The following is a 21,372-nucleotide window of genomic DNA, read 5'->3' as shown; positions in this document are numbered from 1 at the left end:
TATTAACGCACGTATACTTAAATCAAATAATAATCTAATATATTCAAACACTTATTTATAAACACTAACATAATATGCCTTAGTTTACAAGACCCAATTAAAAAAAAAACAAAATGTCTCTTAATTTAATTCCATGGCTGGTTCCATGGTTGTATTAACTTGTAGCGATAAGACTGCCATACCATAAAAAAAAATTGCTAATATATTCGATATAATAATAATCTTTGGATTTAAATTTACATAATTTATTGGCTAACAAACTTATAATTAAGGCAAAAAAACTTGTTGACATTGTTTTAAGAATTTGAATTTGTAGCGTATAGTATAATTAATTTCTTAATAAATAGCTATATGTTAAACTGAAGGTCTGTTATAAGGATCATTTCTTTAAAAACTGAATGAAACGAATGAAAACCTTAGTTAGTTAGTTACACTACTGATTACCAACTTGGAAAATGTGAAAACAAAATGACATACAGTCGACTCATAGCAAAATACGCTTCCTATTACTAATTAATATCTTCAGCTCTAGTACTTATAACCCAGCTCTGTCATTTAGTTTGCTATTAATAAATCGAGCTATGTAATAGTGTTATATCTAATCATCTACCTTCATAATCATTTGCTGTTGTCTATGGATGTCATAAACATCAATAAACTTATATTATATTTAAAGTGTTGTCAACTGAAACGCATTTTAAAACGTATTTCATATTAATTATTCAAACATTCTTACATTTTAATGTATATATTTTTTCAATGTCATGCGAGGATTATAATCTTTTTTTTCATATATAACAACAGTAAAGGTGTAAATAACCAAATGTTCTAAAGAAAAAAAAAATGGTTTCTGTTGTAGGACGAGGCCAGTTTTTTAAATATTGGACTATAATTTAAATCAGATCATTATATTGGTATTATGTTATAAGGCTTTATCGCTTACATAATTCCTTTTTCCACGGTCATGTCCAAGTACTGCAGGACTGGTTTGAAGCTGGGCTTGTCCTGTTTGCCATAATACTTGTAAGCCCGCTCCACAACTACGGCTGGTGCCGCCATTTTCTTTGTCTTGTCAATCAGTTTGCGGGCATTTTACATCTGTAAAAATATCATAGTTTAAAATTATGTTCTTACAGAATAAGAAGAAAATAATATTATATTTTTACATCTCGTTGTTCATAATTAAACCAATTAAAAGAGTGGCTATTCAAGATGAAGGAAATAACTTTATGATGTGTAGATATATTTTATTTAATATAAAATGCTTTTGTATAAAATTGCGGGCATATTATAAAACAGGGATATTATAAAGATTAAAAGAGATATGGAAACTTATTAATGAGTTTAAATTCATACTAAACGCCAAGATAAACTCTTCCAGCACCTTCCACATTTAATTCAGCAGTTACTTAATACAGCCGCAATGAAGCAATAAAAAGGAAAATAAAAAATATATATACATTTTAAAATCAGATGTTATCTAAAATTTCAACGAGAAAATAAAATCAATGCAGGTACGTAGTTTTGGGCGATTTGATGTTTTTAAAGTAAAAAAAAACAATTTACATTATTAACATTTCTGTATCTTGAATAACAATCTTAAAACTCATTAAAAAACATAATAGACCAGGAATTTAGCCAGATTATTAACAATAACACGCTTCAAAACGATTAAAAGATTCAATAGTTTTTTTATGTTCAACAAGAAACAATATAGGTATGTGTTTATAAACATGTAGTAAACAATGCTTCGAGAAATGTCTTGATGTAATAAAATTTAAAGACGCTAATTTCGGTACATTATAAGAATTTGAGTAAATAATTTTATTAATTCCATACCTTTTATTGTCAGTATGTTTGTACAATCATCAGACATAAATTAATAAATGTAACTAATAGACCCTTACTTACTATATTTGCGTCGAAAGTCATATATCCTTTATTAACATTTTAATCAGTAAGTGTGTAATCAATTAAAACGCGGACAGTACAGCGAGTCCTAGTTAGTTTTCAATATTAAATAAAAGTACCTTAGTTAAATGATATTTATTTAATAACGTATCTCCTTACTATCGTCTTCTTGTTTTGCTTTGCACAAATATAAGACCTTCTCACTGATTGCCTTTTACATTTAAAACAATACGATCCGTCATAAATATGTATTATTTTATCTTGTGATGAAATAAATATAATAACTTCTTGTAAATAAAATTACAATTCTTGTCATTATGACTTAATATTAAATCATTTAAGTCATAAAATAGTCACATAATCTGTGTATCGGGGTCAAGAAACTTGTTTGCTATGTTCTACTCTTTCCTACGCACACACTTAAATTTACGCACACATATGTTTATGTTATATTACAAGAGCTTCGGAAAGTGAGGGTATTTTCATAATCAGTATAAAATATCTATAAGAAATACCTCCTAAATCCAGGATATCAAATCCGAAAGAAAGTCTGGTACATACTTTTTCCAACTTCAGAATAAGACGTTGTACTTTTATTTAACATTTCTTATACGTGTACTTAATAAGGTTTTTCAATGTATAGATAAAGATATTTAATATTATTATTATAATGCAGATTAAATTAAATATATATAAAAGCTTCGCAGCCTTTGGTAAAGCAAAGCTTGACGCAACTGTTACGTGCTATCGGATGACCGGAACCAGTGTGCTAACCTTATGTTACATCATGCCCTCGTATAAGCGAAATTTTGAATATGACCTTCTTTGACGGCCTCAAGATTTTTTTACACATTCCACCTGCCTATAATATTGGCTGTATGATTAGTTTATTATCGTCGAACGAATGCTCTCGTGAGTCCGACCTCCATGTGTGACCTTAGACATATTTTTTTAATCCTCGACCTGTCGTTAATTAAAGGATTTATAATAACATAGAAAAATTGATATTTAGTCGGGTTTTAGAAATAATTAAAGCCAATTTCAATAATCTTAATATGTCCTAGGTGTTGCAAGATTTTATATAAGGATATTCATGGAGGCAATCCTGGTAAAAGGTGTTTCCAAATCTGACGTCTGAATGACTATTTGAATTTTAGCAAACATATGGAATTAGATAGTTGAAAAAGTGGAATAACAAAGTATTAATTTCTAACATAATTTTATCTTTTATTATAGTAATAGTGAAGGGGTTTTCTGACATACTGAAAGTAATCAGAGAGAAGTCTGTCTATTTGTGTATTTGTTTTTAGTGGGTATAGTAGAAGGTTCCATATATATCCCAAAAATAACATTTTTTTTTTTATGTTTAGGTATGTTCAATTATCACTTCTATATCTGCATGACAGTTGTTAATGGAAAATTATACAATTGTATCTTTTCTTGTTGACACTTTCCATCATTCTGTTGCAGAATCATGTTGGGCCTATTTACAGTAATAAAACAACTCTATATAACTTCTTATAATAAATTTAAAAAACCTTCTCATTCTTGGCCAAAAAATACTTAAACATGGAGCACTTGTCCTTGTACTAAAAAACTTAACAAAGGCTTAATCAGACTTCTAGAGGTAAGTGACAAATAAATAGAATTATCTCCGTTAAATAATTTACATTTCAAAGTATTTTTAAAATAACGGTGCTATGGATATTATTTTGCAGAATAATTACGTTTCGTCTGCCCGTGATCACGGTTGCTGAAGAGTAACCGAAACGTCGGGAGTATGTAGTTTTTTACAAAATCACGCGTAGTTTATCCGAAAAATACTAGTTTCATTTAAATAATTACGTTTATGAGAATTATAATTCATTAACTTTCCGTAAGGAATATTAATTCTAAAGAGGTTTTTTGCAAAAACAACCATTATGTACAACACATTTTTACAGGATGCATAACTGTTTTCTTCGGTGTCCAACCTTCTATAGGACCTATAACCTTCACCAGGAGACTGATAGGTTTGCAGTTTTGGTTATGTTGAAAGAATCAGAAACAAAAAAACTATTGTTAACAATATAAATAAATAAATATAAATATAACTATAATTAACAGAAGAAATCAGTCAAAAACTGATTACACCCAAGGTTACAAGGTTTAAACGATGTTTTAATTATCTTTATGTTTTTAAGGTTGGCTAAAAAAATATTTACATAATATATATAAAACCTTGTTTATGATTCTGTGGCGGAGGTCATACAGACAACAGTTTTTTATAAAAGTCTATAGTAATTGTAATAGTTTATGCTCTATAACATACGTTATATTATTAATTTTCATGAATGTTTATGTACTAAATATTGTTTTTGGGATATTTTTTTAGGGCAACATTAAAAATGTAAGTTAAAAAATAAACTGAAAATGGTATTCTTATTACAATAAGCATTAAACTTAAAACAGATCTCTAAAAATTACAATAAAAATGTATAATTGCAATTTTAAAAGTTGTTTTTTTTTATAATTAATACATCTCTAGTAAGATGTTTCACGTTATGGATAATAAAAGAGTCCCTTAATAACACTTTAAAAAATATTACGTCTTGACGAACTGGTATCAATTCAAAAGTCCTTTCCCAATCTGTCTGATTAAAATTATATCGGTGCTAGTTATATCCCATGTTAGAATAATTAAAACCACAGTTATTTTAATAGGGACCATTAAAAGGCACGGATGAAACTTTGTTGATAAACAAAGATACAGTATCAAATATCACAGTGAACTGCATGAACCCGGAAAGGTTCTGTTTTAACTTAAGTCATTAACGTCGTCGTTACAGTAATATCAATAAAACCAGAGTCTTTAAATTTTATGACAAGGATAAAGATAATGTTATTAATTGGGAATAAACGTAATTTGCAAGACATCCGACTGAGAATACGAAAAAAAAAAATGCAAAACATAATGTGAATTCAAGAATGTCTTTGTTTTCTCTGAAGTCACAACGAGGACGTTTGTCATAATTTTTACACACAAATATAAACTTAATGGCTAACTTGAAAAAATTCAAGAAAAGCCCAGAAAAAATTACTCATAATTTATAACTTTTTATTTCATAACATTATTAAAATTATTTTATTATTCGTTCGCTTTATACGACTATTAAAATATATATATCTGTTAAATCAAGTACATTGATATATTTTATTGTTTAAATTTATTCAATAAATAAAATGCCAATTTGTCTATGTCCATTAACTATATATGTACAATATTTCCTACTTTCTTTTTTTAAAAATTGCAATCACTGCGAACCATAGGGTATATTTTAGTTATTTTAATGATTTAGTTATTCATAGATACGGTTCCAGTTACTCAAGTCAGTGGTGACTCGGTCGTAATACCAATTAGGTTTCCCCGTCAATCATTTCAATTCAGAATTTGATATAAATATCTAGACCGATTTTGGTCATCCGCTACCTAATGGAGAAAGAAATCTTTTAAACTTTATATTTAAGAGATGTAAATTTTAATGAATTCACAGTTTTATATATTAACATTAAGTTATCGTATTAGCAATTGTGTAAGTCGAACGGTTGGAAAGCCAACATATGATTGTAATGGGTGGTATTCGAATTTGATCGGATGAACAAGGAAACAGAAGCTGGTTTTTAATAAAGATTTTTTTAATGATATCATTGGTATGTTACGCAGACGAGACGAAGAACTGTTATGCAATAATTCCTACTTTACGTAAAATTTCTTGTTTTTTATATTGTCATCCAATCAGGATGATTAATAATTAATGATATCTGAGATTTTGTGCAGAGACAAATAAAAATAATAATTTTTAACTTAGCAATGTTACAGCTTTTTTCCCCCATTTACACCATTTTTCAGTAACCAGAATCACGGGTTGCCGATATAAAACTTCTATAAATAAGATTAGTGTTTAGATACTTATTTGTATAAAATTTCTTATGTCGTTATATCTTTTATATACATTACTGTACGCATAATCGATTTAGTAAGCCTTTTTATAACAATAAGTACATTATTATGAAGTTGTATTAACGTTATACTATTGAAATAAAATTAAATTTGGAATTTTAGATAAAAATTTTCACCTCGGATAGCAGTAAAACCATTGATAGCAAAATAACTTACAAATTATAACTAAACCTGTACTGAAAATAGAATACCAAACTAAAGAATACAAGTACAAGTACAAGTACAAGTACAAGTACAAGTACAAGTACAAGTACAAGTACAAGTACAAGTACAAGTACAAGTACAAGTACAAGTACAAGTACAAGTACAAGTACAAGTACAAGTACAAGTACAAGTACAAGTACAAGTACAAGTACAAGTACAAGTACAAGTACAAGTACAAGTACAAGTACAAGTACAAGTACAAGTACAAGTACAAGTACAAGTACAAGTACAAGTACAAGTACAAGTACAAGTACAAGTACAAGTACAAGTACAAGTACAAGTACAAGTACAAGTACAAGTACAAATACCACAATACAAAAAACAAAAACCGTTAAAAAATATAAAATCGTTAAATCTAAGTCATACTTCATCCTCAATTCCACTAATAAATGGTAACCTGTTATAGCTCAAGCACTGAATACATTATTGACAAAAAAAGATGCCCTGCACGAGATTCTTAAGCGTGAGCGGACAATGAAGTTAATAATGACTGCCATATTGTGGGCTATGAAACATTAATGAAGACAAAATTAACAAAGAACACAGCTTGCGTTGGGCCATTATACTTATGAGACGTGTTAGCAAATAAGTCTTTCAAGAAAATACTTAAAATTAAACAATTTAAACCAAGGTTATGAATAAGCCTGTAGTTGAGTATGGAGCAAATGATCGGTATTCAATTGGATGTACATGTGTAGGTTTTAAGACGGCAAACGAACGGATAAAAATTACAAAATGACTGTTCGTAGTCATAAATATTTCGGTAATCCCAAATGTACTTGGCTAATCTCAATAATGACGAATCGGGATTTTGGAAAAAAAGGCAAGAAGTTGCTAGAATTGAGCATTCTGTTTGAAGTATGGAACAGGAAAAAAAAGACAAGAATTAAGAACTAGTGGTCCTTAAATAGAGCTGGTATTTACAGCTCCAAATATATATATATAGGCTGCTATAAACTGAATAGGTAATTTATTTTATAGACAGCGTAGCGACTATTGGTTAAAATCATACAATTCTATGGCGTCAATTTAAATTATCCTTTTGAAATTTTTTGTTCTCTTTACAAAACATATCCTTAATGTAACCGTGACAGCAATTGAAACCTTATATCCTACACAATTGGATTTAAAATTTCACATATGAATTCTCATAACTACACTAACCTTATGAGAAACTTAATCATGGTCCTTATTGTTTGATGTAACATGTCCGCTTCATTGTTCACACAAGTTTATTGATATGCTAATGTTGTTCTAAACGAGAACATCATGTATTTTTCTTTGTCATAGCTTAAATAATAATTTGCAAGATGATTTTGAGGCATACCTCCGCACGCTTAAGGTTAGTTTGTATTTAATTTATTACAGCCTGAAGGTTAAGTTAATAAAGCGTTAAACTTTATACGTTATAAAAGTGCTCGAAAATATTGCTATTTTTCATTGTAATAGAAATTAAAAATATGGAAAAGCTACCTTTAACAATAAAACGAACTTTAAGAAATTTATTTAATTCGGAATATCCAGTGAAGATCTAAACATTCTTATTATTATTATTATTATTATTTGAAAACAACAAACAAGAAAAACAAAATAACTTATTAATGTATCCACAATCCGCTAGCTAACTATAACTATCATAATACCGCACAACTATAACTACCATACCATACGTATGCACAACTACCAGGTGCATATGCATCGCTCCGCGGCCTCTCTGGCTGGAAAGCGGCGCTAGACGCTAGCTGTGGCCGATCGAAAATAATAGTTTGTACGTTGATAGATTGCACTTTTATCAATTTTACCCAATCGTGAATCAAATGATATTTTACATGTCTGTTAACATTCGTATTTCGTAATGTATGACTAAAAGTATGAAATTAAGAATTAAACGATGTAGATTTAGTTGTTGTACGGGTAGGTTGAGAAGCGCTTTTTTGCATCTATTGTGTGCACGCTACTGCAACAATATGCAATAAAGAATAAGTGCCTTTTAAGAACTTAATTATATCGCGAGGAGTAGAAATTCACTTATAATTTTAAACACTAAAGATTAATGATACATAAATTGCATATTGCGTCATCTTACTACTTATAAAGTATAGAAGTAAGGAAAACGACAATTAATCATATTGGATATTCCTGACTTAATTATGAACAAGGTGTCATCCAAAACTAACCCTATTTCAGTGTACATTACTTGTTATGTCCGTGTGAGGTCATAGCACCATTTTTGATAATACGCAGTGTATTGTTTAGCAACTGCATCATTGATTTGCATTCATTGAATTTTTAATGATAGTTCCACTGTATAGTAGACTCAGTATTAGACTGTATTAGTTACACTACATCCGTGCTACAATAATTTACTATATGTTACATTGAAGACTTCTTTACCTTTTATGAAATATAATTTTGAAACGATTTAATATTTAACCCTCTTTTTATAAAATGATATCTTAGTACACGTTTTCTTTAAAGTGATTAATATTAAATTAAACTTATGAATATTATTATTTTTTCTATTATTTGTACATATTAATCTTTACAGCAACATCTAAAGTTTTGAACTTTCTGAATTCATGTAAACAAAAACACAAAAATCTCAAAAATCAAATTAGTTGTTCACAAACAAAATAAAATAAATTACTAAAAGGACCGTACGCGGTATTTGAAATGAAAAATCTTTTTATCCAAGGAAAATATACGGGAATGGTATATTTTCCTTGGATAAAAAGATTTTTATATTAACCATATTTGATGGTTTGTTCATTCTCAATCAGAGGCTGAAAGGGTACATTGTATTCGACGGTCCCTCTCACGTTCATAAGCTTTTACGTCTATAGATATATTTAAATCGACATACAAAAAACAAAATCACATCAACTCGCACACAAACGTGAAAGATTTTGCAAGTTAATGCGAAAATAAATATTTTACTATATAAAATGGAACAACATATAAGACGTCCAGACACACCATTAAGCAATGTTAATGTATTGCGTAACAGTCCTTCCGAGAAGATATCGAGAGGTATGGAGTCGTACAGTGTGAAATGTACTATGTATTATTCCGTCATTGTATTTAGTAATTCAATATAAATTTAGCATTCTTATTATAACAAAAATCTTTATATTTCTGTCAAAATATGTTTAATATGTAGAAAACATTAAATGCCTGAATCGATTTAAGACATCATAGTTAAAGAAACGTAGAAAAGTATTTAGGCAACCTATCCTGGACACTGCAAAATCATATACCACTCATGTCTATGTTTTTTAGACTACATAATCAAAATTTAGGTTAATAACTACCAAGAGCAATAAGAAGAAAAAAAAGACATCAATAGTACGATTCTTACTTGTAACAAGTCAGATTATTTTTATTCCTGATAATATTAAAAATTTAATGTTGATATAAATAATATTGATTTTCAAATTAAACTTGTTCAGTCCTTTTTTGTGTATAAAAAGACTATATTAAATAACCTTTGAATATTATTTTATTTATTTTTATATATCCTTGTTATTTAAAAACTAGTTCACGTCATTGAGTTAATTCATTTAATTATTCTTTTAAGTTCTCACAAGACACGCTGTGTTATATCATATTTTGCGAAGAAAACTCCAAAGATATAGGTATTATTGTGTAATAAAGTCTTTTTATTGCCCAAAAATATAGGCTGACGCACATGCTAGTAGGGTCAGAGATAGTCAGGAATAAAAGAAACAGGCGTTTTATTCATTATCGTCTTTATATAGAGAAAATAAGGAGATTATTAAAAATATATAAGTTTTTTGGTTTTTCCAAGCCTTCAAATTCTGATGTAATTTTTTTGTTTGTCATTTATTACATTATATGTAATACAGTTTTATGAAAATCAATGATTTTATTCTTATTATATTAATTCTAAAACTCTTTAGTTGATTGACGTCTATAATTTTACTTGTAAAATGAGACATCGATGTCGGAGCAGTAATTATTAATTACTATCAAATCTTTCAATGAACATGGCGTACTACAAGAGCTTTAAAAGAACTTATACGCATCAATACAAAAAAAAAATATTAAAATTGTTGGCTCACATTAAGTAGTAATATGTAAATAGTGAACTGTTTTACAACGTATTTAATTTAACATCCACATAATGACAGAAAAAAAAATTAATTCAACACATAAGAATAAAAAATTGCACGTAAGTTACAGTATTATTTTATCTTACTGTAAACTGTTAGGTTAGTTGCAGAGAATTTAAAAAAAAAAAAACATTTTTTTTACTCCTTGTTCTGTGAAAAGGTTTTTATTTTAAAGCAATTAATAGAATTATTTATTTTTTGATTTGTAAATACATAAATACGTTGTGACAATGGTTTCTTAAATAAATTTTAATGGTACCTATATAGTCATTTATAAAACCAAAAAAAAAAAATCATAAAAACGACAATTATACCATAAAAAAAAATTCAAGCATAATTTTGTTGCAATTCATTTGTACCAGAAACAAATATGTGTAGAAAATTAGATTTCGCACTGGCAGATACTTTTAATAAAGATAAGGAGAAAACTCGCCGCCTTTAGTTTGGTTTTCAGACCTAACCCAAAAAGTAAGGGTGTATACTTGAGTGGATGTGTGTGCGTTTGTGTCTTAGTGACATTGTAGCTCTTAAAGGAATAAACTAATTTTAATGCTATTTTTCATTTGATAGTCAGTTTCCAGACGGAGGATCCTATCTGAGCTGTGTTAATAACGGTCCAGGAGTCTAAGAGAATTAGCTCTTTTGTTAAATAGTTTAAGGTGTTTCCTACGTATAAGGAAAGCTATGAAGTCCTTTGGCCTTGCCAGTGTTACCATCGGAAAGGATAATTAACGACTAGAGAAAATTTTGTTCGATATATAATATTTAATTATTTGATATAATTTTTCGTCTATTTCTTTTAATGTGAAATTAATACTCTATATCGCTATTCTATTCAGTGTGAAAATATAATTAATATAACGTAAAAAATACCGTTTTTCTTTAAATGTCGTGGGGTATGAACAATCGTATCGTTTGGTATAAATATAATTTTATACCGTTAGTATAGATTGAGGTCAGTATGTCAAGTAAAGAATTATGTGCAGAAGGTAGATCATTTTTCTATATTGGTTTAGAAAATTGCAAGCCACAATCATATATAAATCGATTCCATAAAAAAAAAAAATCTCTACATGTTAATGAACTATATCTTTAACTATATTTCCTTTTCGAATTCAAACTCCAAGGCTCTCCAGTTATTTGGTATGTCAAACAAATTATTTAAAGATCAATGAACTTCCTTAAATCGGCGGTTAGATTCAGGAAATGTCATTTGTAATATCATTCTAGGTCTAAAGGGCAGCAGTTAATATTTACAGTGACCTCAACATATTGTTAATTAATGACAGTTTTTTGCTAGTGTTTTTTTTACATAAAGTGGTAAAGTTCATAACTTTCATTATATCTTTTTAATATACCCTCATAGCAAGATGGCAATTAACAATAGATACGGAGTTTCACGTATTTTATTCACAGAACATATACTATATGTTAAATTCATGAATTCACAATTGGATATACCCGTATTCAGTTTGACAAAACAAGTTTGTTATAAAGATACTTACGATATAAAGATACTTATGTCATAAATATACTTACGATATAAAGATACTTATGTCATAAATATACTTATATTTGTTTTGAAGTTGGTTTTTAATTGTCAAAGGCATCTAGTATACGTTGAAATAACGACATAGAAGAAGTTGACCTACAAATGGCAAGTATCATTTTGCTACCTCTGGCTATTTACAAGTTCTCTAATAAAGAATGAATTTATTATCAGCTAATTTGAACAATATAAACAAACAATACGTTGATGATGAAAATTATGAGAAGACGAAGACATAATTGCGTATTTAATTTGCATGACCGTAAAAGGTTTTATATTTTTATGATTAATTGTATGCCTATTCAATCACAATGAACTACGCAATAATAAAATTACAACAATCTTCAAGACATACAATAAAGTACTAATTACCAACGCTTGTTAACTTTTCCATGTTAAACTAGGTACCTACTTAATTACTACTCGCAGTTTTTATAAAGTTTATTTTTAATAAGCTATTCTATACATAATATAAAAATGATTAATTTATATCAAACCTAAAAACAGGTGTACTTTAAGCATACAATTTGTTAAGGGGACAGAATGTGTGTTTGTGTTCAGTAAGATATCATGTTTTTTGTTATCACCAAAATGACTGAAATATTATGCAAAGATTGTATGCTTCTTAACCATAACACTATATTATTTGTGATTTAATTGAGTTAAAGATTTTGGTAAGGAATTTCACAATTTATTTGTTACGTACTTAAATTTTTTTAAATATAAAAACATAAAATTAATACAAAAAATACAATATAATAATCAATGTACAAAGTACACTTTAAAGACGATCAATAATATTGATAGTTTTCATATCTATTTAGTATTTAAAAGTAGTTATTTTTAATCTCACATATTTGTAACGGACGCGAGCTGAATCATTACGCATGAAGGCGTACGACGTAGATATTGATTTCTAAATGTAAAAGTTATATTGTATTATATAAAGTATTTGGATAGATCCATGAAAAACTGATAGAAAATTCGAGTTAAATCGGATGTACTCTTATAAATATAATCGGTAAAAATCGATTTACAGATTTAAATAGACAAATAATACTCAAATATCAGCTAAATTAAATATCGGAAGCTATTATAATCTTGTGGCCTCTGAGGGAGATTTAAAGGAAATATAAAAAACATTAAATATTTAAGAATTGTTATAAACTAATTACACATAAAAACATTATTAAATTTTAGTTCTAGTTGTACGATTTTATATGATAGTATATTATAGTATTTAATTCCTGTATTGAAATAAAATATGATAGTTGTAATATCACTTATTATAGTTAATTTTGGAGGGTATCTTTATATCTAAAATTATTTTAACACGACTTTAATAAAATGTCATAAACATTATATGTTAACGATAATTAATAAGATGCCATATCGCTGCTGATGTAAATAGACGTTTGTTAGGAAGAACATGTTAAAAAATTTCGTAACAGAAATAATTCCAAACAAAAATTACTTCGACTAAAATTATTTCCTCCGATCAACCAACGCGAAAACCTAATATTTGATTTTCAGTTACGAAATTATTTTCTAATATGTAAATCTATTTTTTGTTATAAATATTTCATTTGAATATAGATTGATATTTTTAAATTTAATTGTTTTTGTCAATAAATGATAAAATATTTGGTTTAAAGATGTCTCTGTAACTAATCATTGTTACAAATGCGGAAGGATGTATGTATGTATGTTAGATAAATCGCGGAAACTGGGACACTGGACAAATGACTAGAGAATGTAGTTTCCTCGTGGGCTCAATTATTTGATGTTTCTTATGGAAATGTTTTTTGTCATAACGTATAGGGATCGCAATGCCATGCTGTTATAACGATATGTTTGTTAAAGATTATTTTGGCATTTCTGATATCTCTTTTCAGTGAAATCTAAGTATAAACAATGATTATGAAAATGCTTTAGTCCCATATGTTTTTGTATTAATTTCTTCTCTGATCATTTATGTTTCATTAACTATAATAATCTAAAAATAATAGGCCATTTGTGTGTAGATTTGTTATCTAGACTGTTGGTCTGACCCGTCGTTTGTCGCGACTACATATTTTATCTAAAAACATGGTGATCATTCTACAAATTAGAAGTAAGAGTTACCGGACTTTAAACTGGTATCTTGCGAAAGTTCATTGGTTTTGTTAAATACGTTTATTATTCAGAATTATATATACTAAGTAAATTAAAAATTTTGATTTGGCTCCAACAATGCGGGGTTATTGCTATTGAAAATTACTACTTCTTAAGTAACAAACAAAAACAAACCATGTTCAATGAATCATACAATTGCTCCGTATATTTATATATATTTTTCTTCACAGGTTCAATAAACCCCGTTCTCGACGCGTATCTATTACCAAGTGAAATTAACCTTGTTTATTTGAGAGTCCTGTCACGAGCGAGCTTGTAACACTTGTCCTTGGTAAATAAGTGCGGATATATATTCGTGTGGCGTACTGAAAATGATTCCAAGTGCTCTCGCAACTGTTTCCTTAGAGTATTTCGTTTATGACCTTGATTGATATGCAATTTTGCGTGCTGATAACTTTTAGTTTATTTACAATATATAACATGATTTATAAAAGAAAAAAATCAAACGCGAAACGAAAGGCGACAAGTAAATGAGAGTTTTGTTTACAATAAACAATAGGTACTGTTTGTACAATATACTTATATTTAACTTTGATTATTTTTTAAGTATAAAAATCACATTTAACATATGAAGTCAAATGTTTTTGTTGTGTTTAAAGTTGATTATGGTTAAGTTTATTACAGTTGAGTTGCTGTTAAAAAAATAATTTCATATATTAAGAATGGTATTATTTACAAAATATCCAATTCCAGTTTCCTACCATGGACTCGTATGTCATTCATAGACCTTTGTAAATGGAATTCAAATGTCTCTCGAGTATTGTGTTGATTTTTATCTCTTTCCCACGACTAGAATGTGAAAGAGAAAGATCATGTCTAGTTAGATTTCTAGAATTTGATTTTCTTTATACGAAGGTACAAAACAATTAGCTCTTAACTCACATATGTACATCTTTATTATTCCTAATGTTTTGTATTTAATTCCTTCTTCAAGAGGTTTTTAAAATACCACTGCTATTAGTATATTTTGCGAAAAAGGAAAACAATTTTTTTTTATAAAATTCTAATATTAATATAAAAGCACGATAGAAATACTTCATTCATGTACAAAAAAACAGTGAGACATAAAGTTTATTACCTGTTTTGAAAATAACATGTTTTGTTGTTTTCTTGATAAATAAAATATTTTAAAATGTGGAATCTTAATAAGGTCAAAACATGACTAGTTAGGTATTAAAAATTATTATATAACGATTTTGCAATTCATCTGTCAAAATAAAACAAGGCATTGAAAAGAAATATTATAACCTATTAGATTATTTTCAAATGTCAATTTAGCTATATTCTATCCAATTAACCTTGACGAGGTTTATAATATTATGGCTTAAAAATTAAAATTAAATATCGCATTTAACATTATAAATCATTAACTCATTAACTATTTTACATACATACATTTCATTTTCTTTATTTTTGCAACAACAGGTCGCTTGGTAGAAATATTTAATGTCTGTGTATTTTTAGGGCAAAGTCGCTATGATTATAGGCACGTGAGATTACACAGCTATTGTCTCGTTTGGGGAACGCATGCAATAGCAAGATTGCAATTTTACTGTGCGTGCGCAGTCAATAATAATATGCATTAACACAACAATTTATTATCTTCTTTAAAAATAATAATGCAATTATATATTCTTGATCTTTAGTAGCATATTGGATTTCTAATATAAATAATTTATGCGAAAAAAAAAACTTTTTTTTTGTTTTAATACACGCGTGTCTTAAGTTATATTTTGTATATAAAAATTAAATTGTAACAATACATATGAATTCTTCAATAGGCTTATGGTGTTCCAAATGATTGAGATGAATATTACGAAGGTGATAATTAAAAGAACATTTAAAGATTTATTAAAGGATAAATGTTAATACGTGTTAAGCAACTTGACATTTCCGACGGCCCTTTTGAATTTTCCACGGCTGCTAGTAATTTATGTTAGTCATTTGGTTTTTTCGTTAACTTTATGTCATATAATATTGACACATATATATTTTTTTAATGACAATTCATAATGATAATTTGTCTTTCGACTTATTCTGCTTCGTTAATTATAATTAACTTTTTTTACTTGTATATATAAATCATCAATACATATTATAAGACTAAATCACTCCCCGCCCCGTCTGTCTGTCTGTTAGCGATAAACGGAAAAACTACCGCACCTATTATCAAACAGTTATCACCACTCGATAGCGTGATTCTCGAGGAAGGTTTTAGTATATAATTTGTTAAGTTTTTGTATTTACTTGTGTGTACATTAATGATATTTGTTGAAGATGTCGGGAAAACATGAGCCGTCTGAGAGCTTTAAACGAAAACGCTGCCTAAAGTCTTTGAGATGTAACAAAATAATATATGGTGGAATTGTGTGTCTTATATAGGTGTAAAGAAAAGTAATCGTTGGCATATGTCTATACCTTGAGAATAACATACTATATCCATTTTACAAATTTTAAAAGTAGGCTAAATAGGCTATTTTATATTATTTGTAAAGAGCCCGTGCGAAGCCGGGTCTGGTACCTAGTGTTTTAACATTTTATAGTTAGATAAAGATATTTTAAGACGATTATTTGTACGCATCATATTTTTTACGAACGTGTAAAATATTAAACAGCTGCGGTTCTTAATATAAATATATTTGGATTTCATTATCAATGATTATTTTCCGTTTGTTACAGCATATTGAGTTCTTTATTATTGTAGCCAATGTTATGTGAATAAATTGCTTATACCTGCTTGTTAAAAATGTTACATCATTATATTGTGTCACACTATCATATTCTGAATCTCTTGCGAATATAATCAAAATCCGTCCTATTTTTTTAATATGATTACATAAATTTTATGACTCTTTTTGAGTTAAATATATATTTTTAACACCTTTGATATTTTTTTTTTTAGTTTATCACTTATATAATTCGACGACCTGAATTCGGCATTTCATTTTTATTTTTAAGATCAAAGCAAATAGAGCGGAAACAGAAAAAAATTATAGTTTATTAAAATTTACCAATTACTCATATAGGTCGAGAAAAATACTCACCAAAAAAAAGATTAAAATACAACTTCCTTTTGTAATTAAACCGAGCACTTGCACTATAAAAAAAAACAATGTCACCAGCTTTATATATTATTTGAGTTCCAATTTTATTTTATAAAAAGAGGTTAAGGTTGATAAAAGTTTGCCGTAGTGTTTTGAAAGTATTTTTTAGGCAACCAACGCGTGACGCGTCTGATTGTTAACTGCCAGATAGCGGTCGAGAGATCGCTCTCTCCCAGCGACATAGAGTTACAAACCTTGAGACGCGGCAACTTAAAAATTTGTTCATGTTCAACTTACTATATTGCCAAAAGCAATTTAAAGTTTGCTATTAAAAATATCAATTAAAGATGGACGTCGTTATAATTATAGTTTCGGTGAAGTAATTTTTTTTACATAAATTGTTTATTGTTCTCTAAGTTTCAAGTATGTTTTTATTATTTTAATGTTAGATCGTGCTGTATTTTAGCATACATCTTATATATTATACATTATTCTTATTTATCTTTTTTTTACCTTTGCTCGTTTCTTTCTAAATATCAGCCATGATCTCTTCTGACACATAAAATTTCATTATAATCAGTTTGCAGGAAAAGTAACCGGCTGACAGACAAAATAACATTTGCATGACGTCCTAAAACAAGTACCTACTTTTTGTTCATAAAGTTGCAGTAACCACCGTGTAAATCACAAAATGAAACAAAACAATATTATTATTATTATCATTATATTATAATAATAAATTATTAATTCGGATTAAAGTAATCAAAACACTAAACCTTATAAAATTCTAATGAGCTTAAATTTACAACATTTTAAGTAAGGAGATTTAAATCTTATTCGTTAAATTTGTTCAGAATTGACAAGTCAAGGTGACGGTTGATGATTAAATTATTTAAATTTTATATATATGAAAACATGTCCGTATATGTAAGTATTATACTAAGTGTAAATATTTAACTATTATAATAAGTATTATAGTAGTATACACTATAATACTGAAAATGAATACCCTAGAACATTTATGTAAGAAACGAAAATGCTGGTTGCCACCTCTCTTCTTTTATAGGCCTTCTTTATGATGTCACACTAAGTGAACCTTTCTTTGAAGCAAATTTCAAATTAAACGATTTTGTAGTAAACGTAAATATTATTCATTGAAGTTATTTTGTCTTGGCATAAAAATATTTAAAAGTGCTCGATTCAAATGTTAAGACTGATTTCTTAAGATGTAAGGCAACAAAATATTATTTCAAATGACGAATCAATGCAAGGTTAGTCATAAAAGAAAGTTTATTTGTAGTTTTGAGCATCATAGGGTATTATGATTTTATATAAACAAAACCATAGGCTGTTTGGAATATTGCAATAGTGTTCCGTATGTTGAAAATAATTCATTGCAGCCTTCAATAAGATTTCAATTCGATGTCCAATGTCTAATAGTTTTCTTGCCGACCTCTAAAACAAACAAATATAGAAGTCTCTGAGGCCAGTGTATATTATATAATTATTTTTTCACAACCGATTGAGTTTTGACATAATTATGTGAGTCCGAATAACTTCCGCGGTAAGTGCCTCAATTTTACAATTCAAAATGTATACCTAATAATATACCTAGATATTTCATATTAAATAAGTAGTTATTTTGAGACATCTATGACAATTAATGATTTATATTACTCTATGATGCGGTCGCTTGAATTAAAAAAGAAAATTAAGGTAGATTCAAAATTGTGTGACTTGTTAAGGGTGTAAGAAAGTAAATAAACAAGTAAATAATTAATGAATATAGAGGGCGCTCGTGATAGTACATGAGATAGCTTAGTAATTTATGATCATGACGATAGATGGCTTTACTAGGTAAGTGAGTTTACTAAGTGCTTCGCAAAAGTTTCTGTAGATGGCATTTATACCGAAAAAGACATTCAATTTTACTTCGACGTCATTTCATTGCTTGTCAAGAGATGGCGTTTGAATAATCTACTTTTGATACTATTTCTGCATATCACTCCAATTGTCGTAATTATCGAAAAACGAGTCTAGTTCTATCTTATTCATAATTATTATAAAGAATAGTTCTTATAATTATAAGAAATAGATCTAAAGTGCGTAAATTTTTAGTTTAAGTTAAAATTCGAAAACAATCCGAGAGTCCAGTATAACTCATAAGTGGTCATTCAACCCCGACAGACATTCACTGATATAATCTGTTCTATAACAAAACGTAATTCCAGTATCTATGTACTTATATATTTCCACGGTTTTGTTCTCGGCTTATAAATGTTGTACTTTAAATTTATTATCTACCTATTTCTATTTATCTATTAGTAAACTAATATGCAGTGGGTGTATTTCATTTCCTATTTGGTCCAATGTAATTGTGTTAATCTCAAACAATTAATAATATTTACTGCAACAAACTTTATGACGTTGTAATTGTTCTTTGAAATGTCGTTACCGTGTGTAGTGTTACAAAGATCGATTTACTAATATTTGATCTTCAAAACAAGACGCCTCCGAAGTTCATAACAGCATCATTATTTTTCGTGACTTTCATTTTGTTCTTCTGTACGTGCCTGTCTGTTTAAAATGTAAAATATTTACGTGCCTTTGTTAACATATTTACCCTGATATTGCTGATGATTAATGTTCTTACATTTCTTTATAGTATTAGATATAGATGTTTCAAATAATTTATTTTATAAAAGATATTAATAACCTAATTTTTGAAGCCACGTCCGACTAATTACATACAATGTTTATTGTATTTTTGAGATATGCCTCATGGGGATACAAATAAATATCCAGAATTCCTTATTTTCTTCACTTATAATGTCCTTCTTGTGCCACTGATATAATTGGAAGTAGTTAAGTAACATCCTATGTTCCACAACCGAGACTGTAGTTGAAACGATAATTAATCTATTATACATTGTAAATACAGTGTATAGCTCACTTAAATATTTGTTATTGAATTATGAACGTTTCTTTCGAATAAAACGAGTCTTAAAACTTTTAATGTATATGAGATTAAAAAAATTACACTTTCGTTACTTAATCTTTGTTGTATATATTGTGATTTATTAATTGTACTGGAGACAATGGACTTTTATATATAGATTACCCTAATATATTCGTTGATATGATATATGTATATATATATATATATATGTATATCAGAGCAGGTTTATGTCAGAGCATGTAACTCGTAAACGATAGTGCTTAAATATACCATATATAGTGTTTCTGTTTATGTTTATAGTCATAATAATTGTGTTCTACTTGAACAAATGCCAAGAATTGTAGTAGTTGTCTTGTAAATGTCATGTTGAATCATTTACTCTTATGTTAACGGAAAAGTTTGTATAAAAAAATATATATTTGAAATGTTATATTTTTGTACGGTTTCTACAAAGATACAAGTAGTGATTTTACATGTTAGAAATATTATTTTCAATTAATATTTCATAATTGTATATGAAACAATTGTTTTTTTTTTTACAATTTGAACACTTTTCTGCTAGTAAATAAAACATACGACAAATATAGATGATGACTGTTAGAAAGACAATTATTCTTCAAGAACTCACGTTCATATTTCGGTATAAATTTCTAAATCTTATATAAAGTTTAATTGTTATTTACACTATATGTATTGGTGACACTTGCTTATTTACCATAACATTATTGTAATCATCATCGTCGCAAAAGTCTTTGCAGACTCGTCGTGGTCACCATGTATCAGTATCCGTATACATGATGACTTTCTTGGGAAGATAGTTGCAGTGGTTTCCCTTGCCTTCTGCAACAGAACTTTTTGGGGCTATTTAGACCCCAAGGCTTGCTGTAGCCTCTTCCTGGCAGTTTACCGGCTGGGGTTGTGGTTATCCCGCCATTGACCGGTGTATTGTAACACTATGTTATCACCAAAAAGTTTAGACAATTGACATAAAGATGTGTTTGTTTTTTAAATATTATTTCTTACGTTAAATTAACCTTTAAATACGTCATTCAAGTAATCAAGATACAACTATCACGGAAATGACATGCTGATAAAAAAATAATAATTTAATAACAATTTATATCAAAATACATTTTAAACAGCGTTGGATTCCCAATAATCTATAAGATAGTCTCATTTGTTTTTCTTGTATAAAAGTGAAAAATGAGGATTTGCTAACCGTTGAGAACTTAAACAATTAAAAAGATGTGAATGTGTCATTAAATATTTTTTTGTTAAGGCTATCCATTGTTTGTCGTTACAATGACAATTGAATAAAATCATTATTTGAAGGTAAATCGTCATAACAATGTCGCATAAAGGTGAGTTTTTCCTGGATTGATAATTGATTGATAATC

General features: G+C 28.1%; 1 protein-coding gene across 1 annotated transcript in view; it reads right to left on the bottom strand.

Annotated features, from left to right (window-relative positions):
- LOC116774664 (ABC transporter G family member 20) overlaps positions 1–17,212 on the bottom strand; it is a 31,766-nt gene extending 14,554 nt beyond the window's left edge. Inside the window, exons 1-2 of the mRNA XM_032667370.2 lie at positions 17,017–17,212; positions 944–1,098 (exon numbers count right to left, since the gene is read on the bottom strand). Of these exons, the coding sequence (XP_032523261.1) occupies positions 944–1,059 (116 nt within the window). The 5' untranslated portion in view covers positions 1,060–1,098; positions 17,017–17,212. The remainder of the gene's footprint in view (positions 1–943; positions 1,099–17,016) is intronic.
- Positions 17,213–21,372: the final 4,160 nt, after the last annotated feature.

This window comes from Danaus plexippus, chromosome 23, assembly GCF_018135715.1.
Source record: "Danaus plexippus chromosome 23, MEX_DaPlex, whole genome shotgun sequence".
Lineage (NCBI taxonomy): Eukaryota > Metazoa > Arthropoda > Insecta > Lepidoptera > Nymphalidae > Danaus > Danaus plexippus.
Note: the sequence above shows the minus strand (reverse complement) of the source record. Positions and strands in the feature narration are given on the sequence as shown.